Here is a 23,704-nt window from a genome sequence, read left to right on the forward strand (position 1 = left end):
GCCTGCCCCAACTCTTCTCTGTGGAGACTATTTGCTTCCTCCATGATGTACTGTCACTCAGACCCTTACTTGCTTGGTCTGTGGTGCTTGGTAATCACAGTTGGCTCTGCTGGAGGGCCATTTCCTCCTCAATAGCTATGTCTAATACCCCACACCTTCCTAGAGATTATTCATAATCCCCTTTAAAACCCTTCTTCTTTTATATTTCTTTGTTGTGTTAACGAAGATCAACTGCCTGAAGATCCATCTTGTTTCATACTATACCCAGCCACCTGGTACAACAAAGAAAGTTCTCTTTCCATCAAACAGCCTGATCCTTATGAAGCCCCAGTGCTCAGATTCAAGGTTAAAGGATTAAGGCTTGAAGGCACTGAGTTCCAAAGGAGAGTACACCAAACAGCAAATGGAACACAGAAATCAATCCTTTTCACTGCAGGAGCAGTGTGAAAAACAAATCAGTTGAGCTCAATCTAAAATTTTCTCTGTGGGACTCTCGCAAATTAGCACTGTAACAGATGTAATGGCCAGTTCTCTGGAGACAGACACCCACCCACAGCAAACCACCATAAGTCATCACAGATATAGTCTGCTTTCAGATATTTTTTGAAAAAAGGGCAGGGTAAGAAACATAGACATCTCTTCCCACTTCACTACCAAATGAGTACACTGTCACCCTTCCTGTACAGGTATATCTCATGTATGCCACTCTATATAAAAGAATCCTTTAGCTTCTCAAAATGTGTGTGTGTGTGTATGTGTAAAAGGGAAAAAGGGCACTGAATATATGTGATTGTGACCTGAAGCAGCAAGAGGTGAAGAAGTTTAACTTTTGAAATTTTATTCACAACAGTCTTTCTAACTCAATCAATTTTTCACCTGGCCTGGTAGTAAAAGAAATGATGCTATTACTATCAAAAATAAAATATTTCAAAACATCTGACTTTTTTTTCACTTCATAGAACCTTTAGTATGCTTGAAAACAACCAAAAAACTGATTTAAATAGCCATCCACACTTAACCTTTTTTTCCTACAGTCCCTGTGCAGCACATTCAGCGTCACAGAAAGGTCTTACAAGTCAATATTGTAAAGAAACCTTTCTATAAAGTATTTCCTCTACTCCCATTCATCTTGCTCCAGTTTGTGAGGAATCTCTTCTTATTCAGAGAAATACACAACTGAAATGAAGAGTGTTTATGTGTGTACATATAAAAAAGAATCTACACGTATGGCTCATTTAAACTTCTAAAAGAAAATGAGATTGGTAGTGCCTCACACGATTTTAGAAAGGAAAATGGACGACTTATAGATGTTTCATCAACTAAGCCTTCAGTGTCCAAATAAAGAGTTTAAACGATAGACACATTATCACAAATTCTAATTTTTGGAGCCATGCCTAACATTAGTTAGGGACAGTAGGAAATTCCTAACCATTTCATATATGCTCATTGAAGCAGCAGATAGTATAATGGGCTTGGATTCAGAAAGACTTGAGTTCAAATCTGACCTCAGACACTTATCAGCTACACAACCCTGGGGAAAATCACTTAACCTCTGTTTGCCTCAGTTTCCTCAACTGCAATATGGACATAATAACAGCATTTACCTCACAGGGTTGTTGTGAAGGTCAAATGAAGTAAAAGTGCTTAGCACAGGGGCAGTTAGATGGCACAGTAGATACAGCTCTAAGCCTGGAGTCAGGAAGACTCATCTTCCTTAACTCAAATCTGGCGCCAGACACTTACTAGCTGTGTGACCCTGTTCCTCACGTGTAAAATGATCTGGAGAAGGAAATGGAAAAGCTCTCGAGTATCTTTGCCAAGAAAACTCTCAAAATAGGGTCATGAAGAGTTGGACATGATGGAATAAGGATCAAACAATAATTAGCACAGTTCCTGGCAGGTAACAGGCACTCTATAAATGCTTATTCCCTTTCTTCTTATTCTTGGAACTTGCCAGAAGGGGAAACTGCTAGATAGATCCCTATCCAGGATGTTCCTTGTTGACACACTGATTCTTACTTTGACACAAACCAATATAATTCAACGTAAAACAAAATAGTTTTCCCTCTCCTAGTACCTTCTGAATAAACTTTAATTTCACAATACTCTTCTTAAAAATAAATCTGAGAATGAAGTTATCAAAACAACCAGACTCAAGTAGCAATGAAACTCTAGTTTGTCCAACTCTACTAATATTGTTGGCTGGGAAGAAAGTTAATTTTACAGAATACTTAAAATAAGTTTTTGTTAAAAGCTTAAGAGCAAGCTTTATGCCCACAATGAGAATCATTACTTTTTTCCTCCACTTATAAGCAGCAGATGAACCAAAATGTTTTTTAAAATTTATTTGTTATTTGTTGTTGTTTTTTTAAACTGGGATACCATCAATACTCTGTAGGAAAGTACTCTTATTTTTTTATGGATAGTGTTTTCCTTACCAAATATCTATAATGCTGATCTGAGACTTCCTTTTAGGTATGATATGCAGATAATTCAGCATCCATATTCCCTGTTGCTTTATTAATTGCCATTTGACTGACTAAATCATTACTTAATAAACTTCTGGTCTGTACACATGGTGTGAAAAAAAAATCTGTGGCTAAAAGCATGCAGAAAGGACATCATTCATGGAGAGATGGTAACTACCTAATACTAAGAAACTTTAGCCGCAGTCCCCTACTCAATAAATTCCAGTGATTCCCCATCACTTCCAGGATCAAATATAAACATTCTGGTTCATTTAAAGCCCTATATAACCTGGTCTCCACCTACCTTTCTAGACTCCTTACACTTTATTACTCCCCACTTGCAACAAGTACTCTTCCATCAAAGAAACTATTCGCTTTGCTGAGCCTGGAACAAGAAAGACGCTCCATCTCCTGAATGAGAATTTTTACTGGCTATCCTCTGCTTGGAAAGCTCTCCTTTCTTATCCTTGCCTCCTCACTTCCCAAGCTTTCTTCAAATTCCAGGTAAAATTCCACCTTTTATAGGAAGTGTTTCCCAAACCCTCCTAATTTTTCTACCTCCCCTCTACTAATTATTTCCAATTGTTCCTGTATATAGCTTTGTTTGTAGATAGTTGCATATTTGTACATAGTAGCATGTTGACTATCGGATTGTGAACTAGAGAACAGAGACTACTATTCTTTTGACTTTGTATTCTTGGGCTTAGGGCAGTGCTTAATAAATGTTTATTGACTGATGGAGGGCTTTTTTACTTCCTTATATTCATGCTACAACTTTTTCAAACAAAAAACCAAAAAGCCATGAGCCTAAGATTATACTCATTATTAGATTCTCTAGGTCCTATTTAAAAATCTTTGGACAAAGCTACATTGCCTGAAATGACTGACTTCAGTGGGAAACCAGTTAATTTGTTATACTAATTATAGGAAAGAATGATATTTTAAGATGGACTAGGACTTGCTGTCAAGTAGTCAAGGAGGAGGGTTGAAATCTAGTAAGGAAGTCGTCTATTGGGTGGTTCATAGTTTAATCAACTCCCATCATTGTATAAAATATCTTGCTTTCATAAGTGTACAAGTTCCAATTTTGATTGTTCTTTTTATAGGAAAGTGTTACTTCACTCACTAGGAAGTACCTTCTATTGCCTCCAGGACCAAATAAAATCATGTTTTTGTCTTATCATAACCAGGACCCTTCCTACCTTTGTCGTCTCTTACACTTTACATCCCTTCACATACTCTTGTCATCCAATGATGCAGGCCTTCTAGCTGTTCTTGCACATAGCAGTCCATTTCCTAACTGAGGAGTTTTCACTGGTTATCTTACATGCCTGAAATGCTTTCCCTCCTCATCTTTCCCTCTTAGCTTCAAAGATTTCCTTCAAATTTCCACTAAAATTCTACCTTTTGCGGGAACCTTTTCCCAGTTCCCTCAGTCTTAGTGCCTTTCTTCTCAGACATACTCCTGTATGTATCTTGTTTGTATAGCACGTGTGCATACTGACTCTCCTATTAGAGTAAGCATTCCTTGAGAGAAGAAACAATTTTTTTTTTTTTTGGTATCCTGAGCACTCAGTCAAGTGCTTGGCCCAGAGTAGGGACTTAGTTTTTGTTGGAGTCATGCTTTTACTATTATAGCTGCTCACTCCACAGATGGATGTCACGGTACCTTTACTGTTTATTGCATGTTTGCTGGTATGTTCCCATAGAGGGTTTTTGTAGCCCTACCAACCCATAGGCAGTATATATACAGTGGTTCCAGGCATTAATTTCTAAGATTCTGGAGGAAATTATTGGAAAGGAAACATGGAGATGGTAGGTTGTACTCTTTTCTACATTGTAAATCTGCCATAATAGATGGAAAACGCCACTTTACATCCAGTCCTTAGGAATTTGTTTCTATTGTTGAAGAGATATCACTCTTAGACTCAGGAGTTTCTCTTCCATTCTTTACCGAAAACAAAGTCATAATTAATATCTGGAAGGCTTTGATTCAATTTTAGGTTGTCACTGAAGGTTTCTAAAGAACTCAACAGGTTGTGAAGGAGACAAAGTCGATTTGAACTGGTGTTAATTAGATAAGATGTTAAGGAGATTTTGAAAGAAACAGGAGAAATGCTTTGAAAAAGTCAGTAAAGGGCAAAAAACCCCCGAAAACTCATGGTTTTCCATTCTGTCAGACAGAAATCTATGGGTAAAAGAGAAAAAAAATGCAATAGTATTTTGATTTTCCTCACCCATGTGGGGAATGCCACAGTAAAAGCTGGATTAAGACCTGGATTAACAAAGGCAGAAATGTCAATCAGATTACATGGCCTACAAGACATGTAAATGGACACATAAATGTAGAGGCATGCAGCACTGACCAAATACTGCACCCAGTGTTCCATAAGTGATTCTGAAACACTGTAGAGCCTTTTTAAAGGCTTAAAATGGGGCAGACCGTCAGGGGAAAATCAGAGAAAACAATTTATAATTTGTGTAAAAAGGGTCATCTTTGGCTGGCTGGGAAAAAAAAAAAAAAGGAAGGCTTGATGCCCTAACAGAGTTGCCTCTGGCTTTTTAAGTCACTACCTCATTCAGACAACAATTACCTTCCAATAGTTTGGCCCAGCTGTGCCCTTCTATTTGCTCCTGTTTGTCATTAAGCGCTTGTGTAGTATTTGTTCTCATTCTATAGCATTTATGCAGGAAGCCAGCGATGCAAGCTCCCCTAGCCTGTGATTCTTCCCACAGATAATAGAGAATAAATTGCAATTAGATTTTGGTAATTGTATATAATTAGCTCAAAATGAGCTGTTAATTATAAAAAAATATGTTTTCAGTTCCTGATTATATCATTTATTTTAGTTTCAAATTCTTAATGCCTCACTTGAGTAAGTTTAATATTTTAAATACACTGAGTATTTTTTAATACTAAGATAATTTAAATTTCCAGATAAACAAAATTCAGTTTAAAATTAACTTTCATCTTGAGAGTTCCTCTGGCAAACTCAAACAGCTTGGAAGGTAAAAAGAGGGTCATTTCCACTACAATTCTTGACTGTATTTTCCAAAACTACCAGTACTTGGTATTTAAACAATTCTACCAAGTTCTTTAATAAAAGAGACAGATGTTTAGGGCTGTACAGTATTCCCTTTTTGTCCCATCTCTAGCTCCCTCTGGGATATCTAAGACAACACAATTTCTACAGCCAACTGTATAAAGGAGACAAATGGACTTGTCGCCTTTTCTAGCTTTACATTAGATTAAATAATTTAAGCAGCCTTGAGTGAGCAACCTTAATGAAAAGAAGACAGAAGATGGGAAACACATTTCCCAGTGGTTGTCTGCCAGACTGTGGAAGTAGCTGACAGAGTATCTAGAACTGCTAGGATGCAGATTAACTTTGAAAAAGCATCATGGTCTATCAAGGGCATATTACAATTACAACAACAACAACAACCTTGCATCTTAATCTGGTGGGAATCTGACATCTCTATATAACTTTACCTTATTTCTGAGGTCATCATTTGGATTAGGGGCATAAATATTAAGCAGATACACCTAAATCTTTTGGGGCAATTCCATGTATTGAAGACTTGTGTGGTATTGTCCAAGGTCTTACTTGTTCATCTGGCTCAGATAAACAAAGGTTCAAGACTTGAGAGGTAAGAAAAGAAAGTGATTCTGTTTATCTGTAGCATGGCAGCCAAAAAATGGTCAGTTTGACAGAAGTGACTCTGTCAGTTTCAAAGCACAAGAGAAGAATAGAAAGAATAAAGATCTGCTATCTTCAAGGCTCCACTGTCTCATGGAACAATGTTCATATACATCACTTCTTGGCCAGTGTCAAATAATAGTAGCACCTTCGGATGACAGGCATAAGCCCAAACATTTTGATATGAATGTATATTTGATAACTATATGTCAAATCATTTATTAACTGTCCCATGCTTAATGATCTCAGTTTTATTACTGTAAACATTTCTTGTCTAGAATATCTGGGCTTTTATCAGCTGATATAAGACAGAGTTTCCCACTAATGTGCTTCTCTTAAGAGTTCTGCACAAGTAATGGCTCTGCAATCAAACTAAAGATTCATCACATAGGTAATATTGTACAATCTTTCTTCCTGGAAAGTGAGGAGTGGGTTCTTTTATATAAGACTACAGATCCATGAAAAATGTAGACTTAGCTTCTTAGCTTTTTGAAGCTGGAGAGAAAAATAATGATCTTCAAGTACTTGACGTGTTGTTAAGATATTTTCCACATAGTAAAATCACTGGAAAAAATGACTGGAAATCTGTTTTAGCAGTGGGAAAGGACTCCAAACTATTAGTGAGTTGGTTTAAAAATAAATCAATGCCAATTTATGAAATGCACAGAGAAAAAGAATATGTAAACAAATAAAAACAATGATTTGGGGAAGAAAGCAAAAAAAAAATTCTTGATGACTGAGATAGATGGAGTGAAGGGAGCATCTCTGCATCCTCCTGGGATTACCTTAGTCCTGTGCCAATTCCATTCAATGAAAGATTCGGTTCTTTGGTTTTACCGGGTGCTTCACCAATGGTAGGATCTCTTGAATTAAACACTGCCTGGCTTTTTAACCTGGAAAGATGAATAGAGTGAGTTCCTAAACCTGTGGACACTAAGAAACACTCAGAAGGTTATACTCTGATTCTGATTAATTTCTGATTAAGAAATTAATCTCTCTCACATTAGATACAAAATATATCATAAATTCACATACATACAGACAGAGACAGACAGATAATGTTGGCCTTTCTGTCCAAGAAAAAGGCATGGGGGAATATCCCTGAAAAACTAAACTGTGGATAATCTCAGGACATAACGTCTAGTTTCTAGCAACTCAAGCCTTTGTAGACACAGAATACTGTGGCTTAAGTTAGCAACAATATGAAAGAAAATATTATAAGTGCCTTAAAAGGAAGAGAAGAAAATAGATAATAATAAATAATACTTAACATTTATGTAGCACTTCTAGGTTTTCCAAGTACTTCATAGGTATTATTTCATTTGATCCTCACAACAACCTTGTGAATTAAGTGTTATTATTATATTTGTTTTACAGATAAGGAAACTGAGGCTGAGAGAAAGTAAGTGACTTGTTTAGGTTCAAAAAATTAGTAAATGTCTCAGGCAGAATCTGGAGTCTGATCTAGTATATGTTAAGTAATGAGGAAGAGGTATGGAGTGGATGCTAACTGCATGCTTAAGACCCTATCCTGGACACACTGAGCAAATTTCATTGACATTGAAAACTTTGTCAGGAATCTGCTAATTGTCCATAAAATGCAGCTGAACAGGCTAAGGTCATAATGAGAAAAGGTGGGAATCATGACATAAACAGGTGAAGATTTACTCCGGAGCCTTACAGCAGCTGATCCCTCAGGGTAGCATATACTCAGCTCTAGACAACAAAGTGCCAGGAGGATGGCTACTCAGGCCAATGGCCTAGGGAGTCCTATTCCCAGATTCTCCCTCACAAACACCAATGTCCAGCAAGAGACTTAGCTCCATAGATGCTTTATAACTCCATGACTTGTTCACTTTTTCACTTGACCCCATAAAAGGAAAGAACCACTCTCATTGAACGATCATCAAACTCATGCACTAGGTTTACCCTCACCACAAATTCTAAGCCATTACTCTTGCTTCCTATTTGCAGGTCAGAGTCTAATAATAATGATAATGATGACAATAATAATAACCTATATATAGCACTTTGTTGTTCACAAGGCATTTTGTATATATGTTAATTCATTTGACCCTCACAATAATTCTGTGAGGTAGGTACTATTATTATCCCCATTTTACAGATGAGGAAACTGAGGTAAACAGAGGTTAAGTGACTTTTCCAGGCTTACAACTAGCAAGTTTCTGAAGTAGGATTAGAATTCTGACTCCAAATTCTGTACTCTATTCACTTGCCACCTAATACTTGAACAACACCACTGAGACTATGTCCTAACGCTCAAAAATAAGCATGGGAAATAATGGGTACTTATGTACCCTTGAGATCTCAGTGGCTGCTCCCTCTAGTTTTGACACACTTTATCTTCTGTTCATGATAAGTACTTGCCTTACATTTTTACCAAAAGATTTGTCTATGACAACAACATAATCCAGTAGAAACAGTGTGGATTAGAAAGCAGAGAGTCTAGTTCCAGTCCTGGGTCCAGTACTCACTGCCCTGCAGTCTTAGGAAAAATACTAATGATTATACTAATCGCAACATTTCTCTAGCACATGGAAGACACTGTTAGGGACTTCACAAAAATTTCATCTGATTTTTACAACACCACAAGGGAGATATGCCCTCCTTACAGATGGGAAACTAAGGTAAATAGAGGTTAAGTGCTTTGTCCAAGGTCACTCAGGCCTTCCTGACTCAGGCCCAGCACTCTATCCCCTGAACTTCCTAGTTGCCTCTAAGGAAGACTGAGGTTTTGCTTTCATCAAATATGAAGAGCAGTAGGATTTTTGCAATGACCTGAATAGATTAGACAATGCTTTATTTCTATCAGTGACTAGTATATGTACTGAGTAAATGTACTGAGTCAAGGGGGAGAAGGTGAAAGGGATCAAAGAATATCTCTACTTATTAGTTATTGGGTAAACTGAAGAGTTCCTTGAAAAGAATGAAAGAAGTACTTTAAACAGAAATAAAAAAAAGAAAAATAGAAGAGACATATAGGAATCCTAACTGTGTCAGGAGGCTGGAAGGTAGAAAAATGGGACCAAAAAAAAGGAAGAGAGAAAGACCTCTGAACATTTAAAGTCATACAACAGATATGAAACTTCTCATAGAAGATATAGCTGGACACTCTAAGGAAAAATTAAGCTTTTTGTGTTCAAAGAAATTTTGTGTTCAAACACAAATCTGCAGGTTTCATCAGAAGAAAAATCACTGAATTAATGATTCAATGGTAAGAGGAAGAAAATACTAGCAATAGGAGTTGCCAGTTTCTTGATAAGGGGTACCAAGAAAGCCGTTTGTTGATCTGGCACAAACAGGAAGGTTGCTATCTTCCCTAGGCATGAACCTAATATAACATGGAGAATCTCTCAAAACTTGTTAAATCTAAAAACTACCACAATTCTTGGTGATTAATAGAGGGACCAATGGCATGGCTGGAAGCAACTGAAAAAACACAGTCAGGAATAATGAATTCCTAGACAAGAAATGGAATATCACAGGTGCTGTTTTTATCACTGTGGTTCAAGTGAAGACTGAGGCTTCAGGAGGAAAAAGCAGATTTAGGAAGTGACTTGCTGATTAAGAAGTTAGTGTCTGAGAATACTATTTAGATGTCTAGATTATAGTTTAAAATACTGGAATGACAGGTCCTTAGGGATAAAGTATAATGAGATATTGTAAATACAAACTTAATCTAGTATCACATCAAAATATCAGACTAAACAGATAAGTTACAAAAGTTAATTTGAAAATTATTAAGCACAAATTTATTACATAATTATCATTATTAAAAGGATAGTTAATGATCACACAAAAAAAGGAAGTAGTGATAATAAAGAATCTATAAGATTCATGCAGAAGATGAAATGTCAGACTAATTTTAGCTCCTTTTTAGATAAGGAAATGAGGAAAATGTGGTGACATTATTTACATAGGTTTTAGCAAAGCCTTTGAAAAAGTCTGTCATGTTATTCTCATGGAAAAGACTGGCAACATATGAATTAAATAATAGTACAATCAAGTGGAATTTGAACTTCCTAAATGGGCAGATCCAAAGAGTAGTTATTAATTGTTCAATACTAATTTGAAAGGAGTCCTCTAGTAGTATGCCTAATGGAACATTTGGCTGTTTAACAGCCCCATGCTATTTAATATTTTTATTAATGCCTTGGACAAAAACATAAGTAGTATTCTTAACAAATTTTCAGTAGACCCAAAACTGGGAAGGATAGCTAATATGCTAGATGACAGAGTTCTAAATCAATCTCAAAAAGTCAACTCTAATAAGATGAAATTTAATAGGGAAATTATACACATTTAATATTTGGGTTAAAAAAATCCACTTTTGGGAAACCAAATACTTTGGAAGTTTAGTCATAGAAATATAATTTTAAAATGGTGGTCAAAAGCCATTAGTGTAAGGAGAGTTAACACTTGTGAAAATTATTGCTGTTGTTCAGTTGTTTTTCAGTCAAATCTGACTCTTCATGACCTCATTTGGGATTTTCTTGGCAGAGATACTGAAATGGTTTGCCATTTCCTTCTTTAGCTTACTTTACAGATGAAGAAACTGTGGCAAACAGAGTTAAGTGATTTGCCCAGGGTCATACACAGTTAAGAAATATCTGAGACCAGATTTTAACTCAGTCTACCTGATTCCCTGCCCAGTACTCTATCTATCTACTGCATCACCTAGCTGCCCCACTTAAGAAACTAGCACAGTTTTTTAAAGCGAATCTGAATCTGAAATAAATAGCTAAAGTGGACTTAACTGAGGTAGGACAGGGATTGGAAGTCATATCCTTAACGAAGACCAGAGGAAAAATAATTCAAAAAGTTTTCTTTGGCAGGGAGTTTGTTAAAGCAGGGACACTAACAATCACAGTGGAGGTCTGACTACGGAAGATATTGAGAAATTTCATTGAATGAACTGGATGTACCTTATGACTAGGTAAGTCTGACTTTATAAAGCTTTTACAAGGTATTCTACAGGACAGACATATATAATCTATGCAGTATCTTTGTTTATATTTCTTCCTCAATGTAAATACTCTTCCTGAATCACAAGCTTCTACTTATAACCTTAGTTTTTTGGTTTCCTCCACGCACTATATTTTCTCTATTCCACTCAAACTATACAACTCTTGACTCCATATCATTTACCACACTTCCATTTCAAAGCCTTGACTCAGGCTATTCTCTTTGTCTGGTATGCCTTTTCTTCATCTGTTAAATTCTTATCCATTCTTTAAAATCCAGCTCAAAGTCAAAGTCCTTCCAGAAATCATTCCTGATCCCTCTGGTTGTTAAAATTCTACCACTCAAATCTTACATAGCACTTTGTTTTTTAACTCTCCAAAAAACTTTTCATAGAATATTATATATTTTGGCTACATTGTGTTTGTATCTAATCTTCCACCTAGACTGTAAGCTCTTTGAAGGTTCATCTTGCTGAAACATTGTTTCAACTCCAGTCCCTAGTGCAGTGTTCTGAACAAAGTTGTTATGTTCATTCTTCATTGTCAAAGAAGACCATGCCATCAGAGAAATGATGACATGACTTGCACTTGAGTTTGCTTGCACTTGACTTTGTTTTGAGTGAGGGAGGGCTGTGCAAGGTCACCAGTCTCACTTCTCCTCTGGAGCCATCTGAATCCAGTGACCATATATTCATTAGGATGAATAGAGGTGACCCAGGATGCAATAGGAGACCATGGCCCCTTTAGGTCAAGGTCTATTCAGGAACTCATTTAGGATGAGGTAACACCCATTCAGTGAACAAAGTAGGGCTTAATAAATGTTTATTGTATTGTGTTGCTTTGGGTCTCCAAACAGCAAAGGCTCTTCTGCTATAACAGCATCACTTCCTAAGTATCTGACAATATTAGTGTGTACCAAGAATTACACTCTGCTGCTAGGCAACTGATTAATTTAAGCAAATACTGAAGAAAGCAAGATCACCTTTAAAATCTTCTAAAGAGGCTGGGGAGTTTATTCAGTAGTAACAGTCATCATGCAGGTCCAACAATGCCAGCTCCTCAAGGGAGTTACTTGTCTACACAATTGTTACAGGCACAGATTGATCCTGCCACATATTTGTCAGTGTACAGGGACTAGTGAGAAGAACAGAATGAGAAGAATAACTTTGACAACAGGACTCACCGAGTATAATCCAACTGGGACTGGCGGAGCTGCTGCTGTTTCAACTGAAGTTTTGTTTCCTGTTGGGCCAGCAGATGCTGCAGGCGCTCCTTTTCAATCTCCAGCTCCATTTTCTGCAGGAGAAGTTGATTCCTCTTTTCTACTGACATCTGCTTTTTGTCATCCATTTCCTCAGGCTCTAATGTCACTGGTGCATGTGTGTCCAGGTGTCCAGGAAAGCTCACAGGTGTCCAGGAAAACTCACCATAATTGCATGATTCTTGATGATGTATTCTGGGATGCCCTCTGGTCATCATTCTTGCCTGATGGTTCCCACAAACATGATCTTCATTTTCAGGATGACTGTGAATACAGCAATGACCACCTTGGTATGGCTGGGAGTGTAAAAATTCCTTAAGTCTCATTTCATCTGGTGAAGTCCTCTCTGTCGGAATTGAGCCCATTAGCTTTGCTCCTGGGGACCTGTGGTTACGTGTTCTTGCCTCTGCTTGTTCTCTATTCACACCATCCTGGAGAAGATGAAGGGCTGCTATCCTGGGAGAATAATTCCTGAAGTGCAGATTTGTTTCTGAAGCTGAGCTCTGGTTTGCAAATTTAGGCTCATTCTTGTTTTGATAGGTTTGTGGGCTTGTGAGGTTTCTATAGGGACCATTGTGTTCCCGATGTGGAGAATTGGGAGAGTTCCTCCTGATGGGTACCTGAAAGGAAATAAAAGATTGTATTTCAATTAAAGATCTAATAAAGAAATTTTTTCTCTGTAGCCCTCCAGAAAGCAATGAGATAATCTGCTCCATCAAAGTTTCTTTGAATCAGTCTTCTTACTCATACTGATGGCATTCATATACCTGAGAAGATATGTTCTATACACAGTGCTAAAAAGATTACAGAGCATCATGCTTTTCAGTATATCTCACCAAGGATGATAAAAATAAGACAAGAGTTTGCAGAGAGCAACTTTAATATAGACAGTTTCACTGGAGTTGTGAATACTGTCTAAGGTTATATAAAAATCAACTCAGAGAGTGGAAGAAACATTAAATATTAATGTCTTAAAATGTTTAATTTTCAATACAGAGTCAAGAAATCCATTCAACTGCTATAAATACCTTTAGATTGGCCATTACACAGCATGAGATTTGATGTAAACCATTTCATCTTGCACTGAGTGGGATATTACTTAACAATGGAAATTTGATGAGAAATTTTCAAAATATCTTTGTAGAATACAGATAAAAAATGGGCACTTTCCATAAAATATAGTTCTTTACCAAAAGCTATCATTTAAATACAAAACATGTTTAAGTTCAGCCATAAATGGAAGTGATTTTTCAATTAAGGTGGGCAAGTTATTATATTCTTAAAAATTTAGGCAGAATGCAAGTAGCTGTGATTTAAACCTGTTCAGCCAATACAATACAAAGAGAACTTTCCAGGCATTCTCTTTATGGCTCTTCTTTCAGAGACATCAAAGTCTTATGTGTATCAGGGATCCTCCTCACCCTAGGAAGAATGAGCTTAGGCTGACTCATTTCAACAGATCAATGCCTCATTGTGCCCTCAGAATATTGGGCATTTGGAAATGAAGACATTTCAAAAAGAAAACAAACCTTGGCTTAGTCCTCAGTCAAAAATATATTTGATTTAGTGCCAATATTAATGGTAATATAAATAATTACTTATTACTCATGAAGATAGACACATTTATATAATATAGCAGGAAAAAAAGAACGTAAAAGTTTTCTGAAACTCTCAATTTAATTTTTGTTTGACCGGGTATATAATTTGAAAAAGGTATAACCTATCTGATATTAGTCAGATTTCCCTAACTATACACCTCTACCACATGTAAACTTCCCTTCAATTTAATCTACACACATAGAGAGAGACAAAAGTCTTTTTAAGGTAGAGCTATCAGTCAATTTTCGGTTTTTAATCTTGCCCTAGGAATAGAATGGCAGGAAAATAAGAGGAAAACATTAAATAGACTTCAACAAAGAGGAATAACTAAAGAATCCTTCAAAGCTTCTTCTCCTATTCTAACTCTTTTCTATTTCTCTAGACCTGTCTTTATACCATCTTTTCTTATTAATTCTTCTTCCTTCCTTGTTACCATTTTTTCATATTTAATTTAGCAATGACTCTTCCTCATCCCTTAAAATTTCTGTCTCCACTTAACCTGTCATACTCTTTCTTCACTGAAAGGCAGACTTTCTTCTTCCAACAGTTAACCCTTCCAGCAGTTATCCTTGATTTCATCCCGATGCTCAACCTTTTCCAGAACCTTGTTAAATCAATCTTCACTTCCCTCATATATTTTAATCATTCCATATCCACTCTTCTTCCTTCATCTTACATGTCACCCTTATTATAAACAACAGGAACAAAAACAATTTTCAATCACTCCCACTACAGCTTGAGCTTCTGGCCCATCTCTCCCTTTCTTTTCACTGACAAATGTCTTGAGAGGGCAGTTATACAGAGAGACAAGAAGAGGAATAAGGTGGTAAAATGGAAAGAGGACTGGATTTGGAGTAAAAAATAAAAGTGAATTCAAATTCTGGCTCTGGTCCTTCCTTCCTGTGTGGCCTGGGGCAATTTGTTTCTTCTTTCTCAATTTCAGTTTTTGAGACAACTGGGGTATCTGAATGACTTTTAAAGCCCTTCTACCTCTAATGTTATGATTAGAGAGCATGAGGGATTATCTTTAGTATTCTTTTTTTAAAATGTATACATTTTAATACTAGAAAATTCCACTCTACATGATTATATATTTATTTTACATTATGTCAAATCACATGCTTAAAGTCAAGGCTCAAAGCCTCAGGCATATAATAATAAACAAGGATTACAATTTTCAAATCTTCCCTAGGATGTAAAAAGCTCCGTCTGTACCTCATACCTGTAGGTCCTTATCACACACTTTTTAACCTCTTGTAATATGGCTCCTACCATGATCACTTTACCAGAAAACACTTTTCCAAGACTCAACGATTCAAATTCCATCCCTTTCAAATCAATAATCATTTATTAAGTGGCTACTATGTGAAAGGCACTATCCTAGGGCTAGGGATACAAGAACAAAACAACAACAATTAACAGCCTTCAAGGATCTTACATTCTAAGCAAATATAAAATAATTTCACTATGGATAAAGCACTAACAACCACATGGAGCAGGAAAGGCTTTCCAGTCAGGGGTTGTAACTCTGTTGAACCTTGGAGGAGGCTAAGGATTCTAAGAGGTGAAGAGGGAATGTATTGAACATGTGGCAAGATAACCTGTGCAAGATAACCTTCCCAAGAGAGAAATGAAACGTACACTTTGGGAAATCTGACACAGCCAGTAGGTTAATCAGGCTAAAGCAAAGTGTATGTGGAAGTGTAATATGGATTAATTCTGGAAATGCAGGTCAAGAGCAATAAATGATATGCTGAGCAACTTATAGTTTATGCTAGAGGCAGCAAGGCATCACAGAAGATCCTTTGGCAAGCAAATAACATGGTCAGACCTGCTGGAGGAACAAGGAATGTTTGGCCTGGAGAAATGAAAATTCATTTGAAGGACTGTTATATGGAAGAAGGATCAGAATTGTTCTGTTTGGACCCAGAAAGCAGGACTAAGAACAATTGAGGTTGGGGGTAGGGAGGGTGATGTTGCAAAGAAGTCAATTTAGGCTTGATGTTCTATTAATAATCAAAGAAGCCCCAAAGTGGACTTACCTTGAAAGCTCTCCTCTGGTGGGTTCCCTTTTCTTTGGGTGTCATCAAGAAGAAGTTAGATGACCCCAAAGACATCAAAAAAAGAACCCATCTATACAAACAAATTATAGCAGCTCTTTTTACAGTGGCAAAGAATTAGAAACTGATAGAGCGTTCATAAACATATATGGCACCATCGTGTTGTAAGAAATGCTGAGATAGTTTTAAGGGAAGACTTGCATGAACTGATGGAAAGTGAAATAAGCAGAATCAGGAGAATAATTTATGCAATAACAATATTGAAAAGACAATTTTTCAAGACTAAGAACTCTGAATAACACAATGATGAATCATAATTTCAGAGGACTCACAATGAAGTGTGCAACTCACCTCCAGATAGAGAGGTGGACTCAGAAAGCAGTTTGAGGCATATTTTTTGTTGTCCTTCATGGCCAGTGTGGAAATATGCTTTGCTTGATTATACATATTTGTAATAAGTTTTGTTTTTCTTGCTTTCTCGATGGAGGGAGATGAAGGTGGGAGGGAAAAAACATGGACCAAAAAATAAGGGAAAATAATAGAGACTGGAGGACCACCTACTAGATTTTTCCTGGAAAATTAGTTCTAAAATGGAGGAGAGTTATGGCATAATCAGTTGAAAAACAAGAAAGGTGATATGAGGAATTTGTATGGAGAGGGACCCTAAGCATATCTGTAAGCACCAGTGAAGGAGATAGTATAGAAAAACAAATTCCAGAGACTTTTCTCATATTCTTCATCTTTTCTGACATCTTTGCAACACTGAGGACTTCTGACCACTCCTTTCCTTCTTGAAACTCTCTACACTCTATTGGCTTGACATTGTCTTGGCTTTCCTTCTACCTCTCTGATCACTCCTTAAAGGCTTGCTGACTTGATTGCCCCTTACCAGTATGTGTTTCACAAGGCTTTATTCTCAGCTCTGCTCTCTTCTTTGTCTAGATTCTCTCCTTTTAAAAAAACTTTATCTTTAGTTTTCAATGTTTTTATAAGATTTCTAGTTCTAAATTCTCCCCCCTCTCTCCACTGTCCTCTCCCCAAGGTGGCATGCAATCTGATACAGACTATACATGTATGTTCAAATTAACATATTTCCATATTAGTCATTTTGTGAAAGAATCAGAACAAAGGGGAAAAACCATGAGAATGAAAAAAAAGCAAAAAAGATAAAATATTATGCTTCAGTCTGCATTCTGACTCTACAATTCTTTCTCTGCATATGGATAGCATTTTCTATCATGAACCTTTTGGATTTGTCTTATGTCATTGCATTCCTGAGAAGAGCCAAGTCTAACAAAATCAGTCATTGTATAATGTTGCTGTTACTGTGTATAGTGTTCTCCTGATTCTGCTCACTTCATTTAGAATCAGTTCATGCAAGTCTTTTCAGGTTTTTCTGAATTTTGCCTGCTCACCATTTCTTATGGAACATTAGTATTCGATTACATTCATATACCATTTTCAGCCATTCTCCAATTGATGGTCATCCCTCAATTTCCAATTCTTTTGCACCACAAAAGAGTTGTTATAAATATTTTTGTACACGTGGGTCCTTTCCCCTTTTTATACTCTCTTTGGGATACAGACCTAGAAGTGGTATGCCTGGATCAAAGGGTATGCAGTTTTACAGTCCTTTGGACATTGTTCCAAAGTGTTCTCCAGAATGGTTGAATCAGTTCACAACTCCACCTATCCCTCAGTGTTGTTTTAATTTGCATTTCTCTGATCAATAGTGATTTAGAGCATTTTTTCATATTACTATAGATAAGTTTTAATTTCTTCATCCAAAAATGCCTGTTCATATTTTTTTATGACATCAATTGGGGAAAGACTTGTATTCTTACAGATTTGACTCAATTCTCTATATATTTTAGAAATGAAGCTTTTATCAGAGACATTGGCTGTAAAAATTGTTTCCCAGCTTTCTGCTTACCTTCTAATCTTGGTTGTACTGGCTTTATGCAAAAATTTTTTAATTTAATATAATCAAAATTATCCATTTTGCATTTTATAATGCTCTCTATCTCGTTTGGTCATAAATTGTTCCCTTCTCCATAGATCTTAAAGGTAAACTATTCCTTGCTCCCCCAATTTGCTTATAGTTTCACCCTTTATGTCTAAATCATGTACCTATTTTATCTTGGTAAACGGTTGGTCTACACTTAGTTTCTGCCATACTGTTTTCTAGTTTTCCCAGCAATTTCTGTCAAATAGTGAGTTCTTAACCCAGAAGCTGGAGTCTTTGGGTTTATCAAATAGTAAATTACTATAGTCATGGACTAACTGGGTCTTGTGTACCTAACCTATTCCACTGAACTGTCACTCTATTTCTTGGCCACCACCAAGCAGTTTTGATGATTGCTGCTTTATAATACAGTTTTAAATCTGGTACACCTAGGTCACCTTCCCTTGTAATTCTTTTCATTAATTCCCTTAATATTCTGGACCTTTTGTTCTTCAAATGAATTTTTCTATTATTTTTTTCTAGCTCTACAAAGTAATTTTTGGTAGTTTCATTGGTATGGTGCCAGATAAGTAAATTAAGTTAGGTAGAATTGCCATTTGTATTATATTAGCTCAGTCTATAGACTCTCTCCTTTTGCATTCTCATCCAATTTTTCTTCTTCAGCTGAACTGGACAACTCACTATTCCTTGAATGTATCATGTATTTTCATCTCTTGCCTTTGTTTACACAGTTCCCTATGTCTTTGAATACTGTCCTCCCCTGCTTTTCTCCCTTTGCTACACGTTGAACCCTATTGTACATAGCCACCTCCTCAGTGAAGTCAATCCTAACACATCTCCTCTCCCCCTGGTCCTAACTAATCTCATTCAGAACAATTACAACAAACCTATTTTGTCTGCACATTACAGTCTATTCTTCCTATAGTTAATTATCTAGATATCTTATCTCCTCTACTGGATTGTCAGCTTTTTGAGGGAAGGGAATATGTTTCATTTATTTGTGTCTCCATAAGTGCTTTGCACCTAGCAGGTACTTAATAAATAATGTTTAAATTTCATGGATACTGTAGGATCCTTCCAGTGATGAGCAGATGGTTAAATCATTGACTGGGGGCACACAACAGAGTCTCTCTTAAATGCAATAAAGATATATACTGTCATCACTCTGACACACTGTGACAAAATGAAATTATTTTCCCCTTTTTTATGAGAGCCTAGGGAATTAAAAAATATTTATCTGTCATTTACTCTAGCCTATAGGAGGACTGCAGTGATTTCTCAATAAATGGCTGGGTACTTAATGCTTGTTTCTTATAAATAAAACCAATTCACAAAGAACTATTCAAGAGAGCTCATTTGATCAAAGCACATACAATGTACTGGTGGTTGATGTCTAGAGGTTTTCAACAGAAGTACAGTTTCCTAGGCACACATCACATTACAAGTATGAAATCATGTTAGAGAAGAAATAAATGTCAATTTACCTAATAGTATCTTTAGAGGATCAAATGAATTTCAATACTTAACTTTTAAAAATAAACCAAATTGAATCAAAATAGGACATTTTGGAGACATAATGTCTTCTTTTTGCTATAGACTACCATTCAGTGTTTTATCAAATGAGCTTTATTTCTGTTTTTACTGTGCCTTCCCCACCCCCACAAAAAGAAGGCTGATTAAACTATTTCTCAAATTAAAGTCAGGCATTTCTGTTTGAGGATATGAAAGTAAATTATACAATGTCTAGATTTCAGTAATGCATTGGGAAAAATCTACTATAAAAGGAGCTCTTGTGGGAAAAATTGAGATTTTACTTATATGCTATAGTTGTGTAGCTTCTAGAGCAGACACTTAAACTCAGAGAACGGTGACTAATGGCTCAATGTCAGTTTGGAAAAAAAAAGTTTGTAATGGAAGATCCCAGAGATCTGTCCTGGGTCATATGCTATTTCATAGTTTTATAAATGACTTGAATAAAGGCAGATTTGGCATGCTTATCAATCTGCAGTTTATGCAAAGTTGAGAAGTATAGCTAATTCACTGGGTCAAACAATAAATTAATACACAGTAAGCACCTACTATGTGCCAGATACTGTAATAGCTATTAGACAAAGACAATGACAAAAGGAAAAGACAAAATGACATAGTCCCTGTCCTTAAGGAGCTTATATTCTATCAAGGGATAAGGTTCCCCCCCCCCCAAAAAAACCCCAGCAGCTAGAACATTAAGCCAAATCTAATCAGATGAAATTTAAAAGGGGCAAATATAAAAGTAAACTTAATAACAAGATGGAGGATGTCTTAAAAGGTCTCAGCATTTTAGTAGGCCAGTTCAACAAGTCAACAGTGTGATACAGCAGACTTTACTAAGAGAAACATAATGTTTTAGAAACAGGGAGATGACAAGACCACTGTTGTTTATCCTGTCAGCATCTGGAGTGTTATATTCAAGTTCTAGGTGCCAAATTGTAGGAAGGTCATTGGAAAATTCAACCATTCTACAGTAGAGTGGACATGACCAAAAGTCCTCAAGATCAGATCACGTGAGGATCAATTGAAAGAACTTCAAAGATGGTTAGCCTGGGGAAGAGAGGACTTAGGGAGAATACGATATCTGTCTTCAAGGGCTCTTACATGGAAAATATATCAGACTTGTTTTGCTTCAATCCTTTAGACAGAGTTACAGACAACAAACAGACATTCCAGAGAGGTAGATTTATGGTTGGTATAAGGAAAAACTTTCTAATAGAGCTATTCAGAAGTGGTATAGGTTACCACAAGAGGTAGTCAAAATTCTTCAAGCAAGATGATACTTGAAAGGTAGGCTACAGAGAGGCTTCTTGTTCATAAATGTTTGGTATTAGGTGGCTTCTGAGATCCCTTCCCACTCTAGATCTGCGATTCTAAGTCATAAGGAGATAACAGGGAAGATAAACTCAGTTTTGGACATGTTGAGTTTAACATACAGGTAGAGTAACCTGAAGATGACTTGTACAGAAGTGGAAGTATTTGAAAACTTGGCCATGAATGAAATGCCAAGGGACAGAGTATAAAGAGACCAGACAAGGGGGCATGGCCACATTAAGGAGATGAGGAGTCAGTGAAACATAAAGAAGCCATAGTTAGAATGGTAGGAGGAGAATAAGCGGGAAAGCATATCCAGGATGAAGTGATACTCAGATACTCCACAGATCCATGATCCATATGTGTACTCTGTCCAGTAATGCAAATTTCTAGCCTTCCATGTCTACCTGTCCTGTGCTATTCTTGCTCATGTCCTCAAATGAGTTTGCCATCAGGGGTCTATTAATTAGGATAGAATTAGGATGGGAGAGACAAACAATGCCAAAAGATACAGAGAGGTCAGGGGAAATGAGAATTGAAAAACAGACAGATAATCTCATGATTAGGTGTCCTTTGAGAGAGAATTGGCTATCAAACACTAATTGCAAGGAGATGAGAAGAGAGCAAGTTGTAAAGAAGAGAAAATGTCAGGACAGACAAGTTTTTCAAGGAGTTTAGTGGTGAAGGAAAAGAAATATATAAAAATGTATTAACATTTTAAAATGGTAATTCAAATATTATTATTCTCATTTACTGATGGGGAAACTAAGGCTCAGAAAAGTTAACAGATTTATCTGCGGTCATTCAGTTGGTAAATGGCAAGCTAAGAATCAAAGTCAGAACTTCTGACTCTAAATCCATTGCTCTTTCCACTACCCAATAAATGCTACTCTAAAATGACAAGGAGGGTCAGGGTGATTATAGAGAAAACAGAGTGACATTCATGATCTCATTTATAATGGATTGCGAAGTAGAAGAGAAAAAGAAAGGAAAGAAGAAAAGGATTTAAGTAAGCTCATAGGATCGTATTCTAAGCATAGGATTGTATTCTAAGGAATTAGGTTATTTTATTAGCGGAGTTTAAGACAGATATTGCCTCTGGGACACATGGAAACCACAAATGGCCCTGATGAAACAGATGTGCATTCCTCTCTGGAGCTGTTCCATGCTTTCTATATGGTATTTAAAGATGTAACTTCCCTTAACTAAGGCTTAAACTAACAAAACAAAACCTAAACTGCTGTTTCTGGCATATGGAGTTAATATGATTTTATCAGATAGAGAACACTAAGAAAGAAACCAATACATACTTAAGTAATTAAAAATAATTTTTCAAGGACTGAAGATGAGAAAGGAAAAATGGAAAGCAAAGATTTTTTTTACCACCAACCCTGAAATCAAGGCCACTGGTATTGCTACCAAAGCTCACGACTATCTGAGGACCCCAGTGGATTTAGGGGTCATGTGCTATTCATTCATGTGGCACAACAACTCAGAAAAGATTCCTTACAGATAAGTAATATTCCCATTTATATGCACGTAGTCCTGAGGTTGTTTCAAGACAGCCTTTCTTATGGTATAGTCTCTCCAGATGTGAAGAGGTGATGTGAAAAATTGGGATTTTCTCAAAATACTGAAAGAGGCAAGATTCAGAGTTCTAAGGTCAAGTCTTCTCTCAAAAGTAAAGAAATGAAGGGTGTCCTGCATGTGCCTCAAAACAGATCTCAGCAAATTCTTGACCTTGACTTTTCTAGTTAGGAACATATTGACTCCTATGAGTTTTTAAAAAGCTAAACCTCACATCTTACTATGCTTTTCTCCAAAAAAGATATTTCTAATCTCTAGTGACCCAATGCCAAACCATCTGCAAGTCTGAGAAAATACTGACTTAAAATGTATTGAAAGACAGCTTTATAGGATGGATTCTTTCCTCATAAAGATAACACAAGGAACTGCATGGAGATTAGATATTCAAATGCATAAAATATACCATTCATATTCTAATGCTATTACTACTGACAGTAATATTGATTATTATTATTTGATTTGATTTTTAAAAAGTGTGTATTTTGCAATGATTCTTAGTATATTAATAAAAAGGGGGGAAAAGGGTCAATCCTAAATCAATGATATATGCAAGCTCCTGAATACTCTTCCACATGGGCTATTTTTTTATTCACTGCTCCTTTATCTCTATATAAGGTACCTGCTACCTACCTAATATGCTCAAAGGCCTTTGTAGATATCATTGCCATCATTTATACAACTCCCCAATAAGTCAGGTAATATCAATAGCCCCATTTTTTGCAGATGGCATGGGGAAAAGAATAATTAAGGAATTTTCTCAAGGTTGCATAGCAAATCCTTGGTAAAAATTGGAAAAAACCCAAATGAATAAGCAAACAAACTCAAAATAGGGTCCTTCATTTCACGAGGAAGGGGGGAAATCAAACTGCCCAGACTCCCGGAGAGTTGGTCAGTTCTCTTCAGACATATTTAGGTCAAACTACCAGATCAAGATGTTGCTTCTCACATATCTTCTACTTGGCAATTCTTTAATTAGTCCACTTTGTTGATTTCTAATATGAATTTATTGTTAATGACAGCTTGAATTTAAAAGTTTTGATGATGCCTTTTGCTTTTTATACCAGTTAGATACCTCATCATGCTCCCACCCTCGCTCCTAACGGAACCTTTCCTTTTAATAAAGAAAAACAAGAAGAACCCAGTGATTGACTATGCATCTATTATTTGAGAAATGACTAAAGTTCAATAGACTCCTCACCACAAAGTTTGCCACTGGGTGGTGAATTCTTCTGA

At 36.4% G+C, this 23,704-nt stretch overlaps 1 protein-coding gene across 9 annotated transcripts in view; it reads right to left on the minus strand.

Moving 5' to 3' along the window:
* KIAA1328 (KIAA1328 ortholog) overlaps positions 1 to 23,704 on the minus strand; it is a 477,491-nt gene that overhangs the window by 123,682 nt on the left and 330,105 nt on the right. For 8 of the 9 annotated variants that reach the window (XM_072599342.1, XM_072599337.1, XM_072599335.1 and 5 more), the window contains 2 exons: positions 12,338 to 13,035; positions 6,955 to 7,062 (listed from right to left, as the gene is read on the minus strand). In XM_072599342.1, the coding sequence (XP_072455443.1) occupies positions 6,955 to 7,062; positions 12,338 to 13,035 (806 nt within the window). The remainder of the gene's footprint in view (positions 1 to 6,954; positions 7,063 to 12,337; positions 13,036 to 23,704) is intronic. The other variant, XM_072599338.1, reaches the window with a different exon arrangement.

Source organism: Notamacropus eugenii, chromosome 4, assembly GCF_028372415.1.
Source record: "Notamacropus eugenii isolate mMacEug1 chromosome 4, mMacEug1.pri_v2, whole genome shotgun sequence".
Taxonomy (NCBI): domain Eukaryota; kingdom Metazoa; phylum Chordata; class Mammalia; order Diprotodontia; family Macropodidae; genus Notamacropus; species Notamacropus eugenii.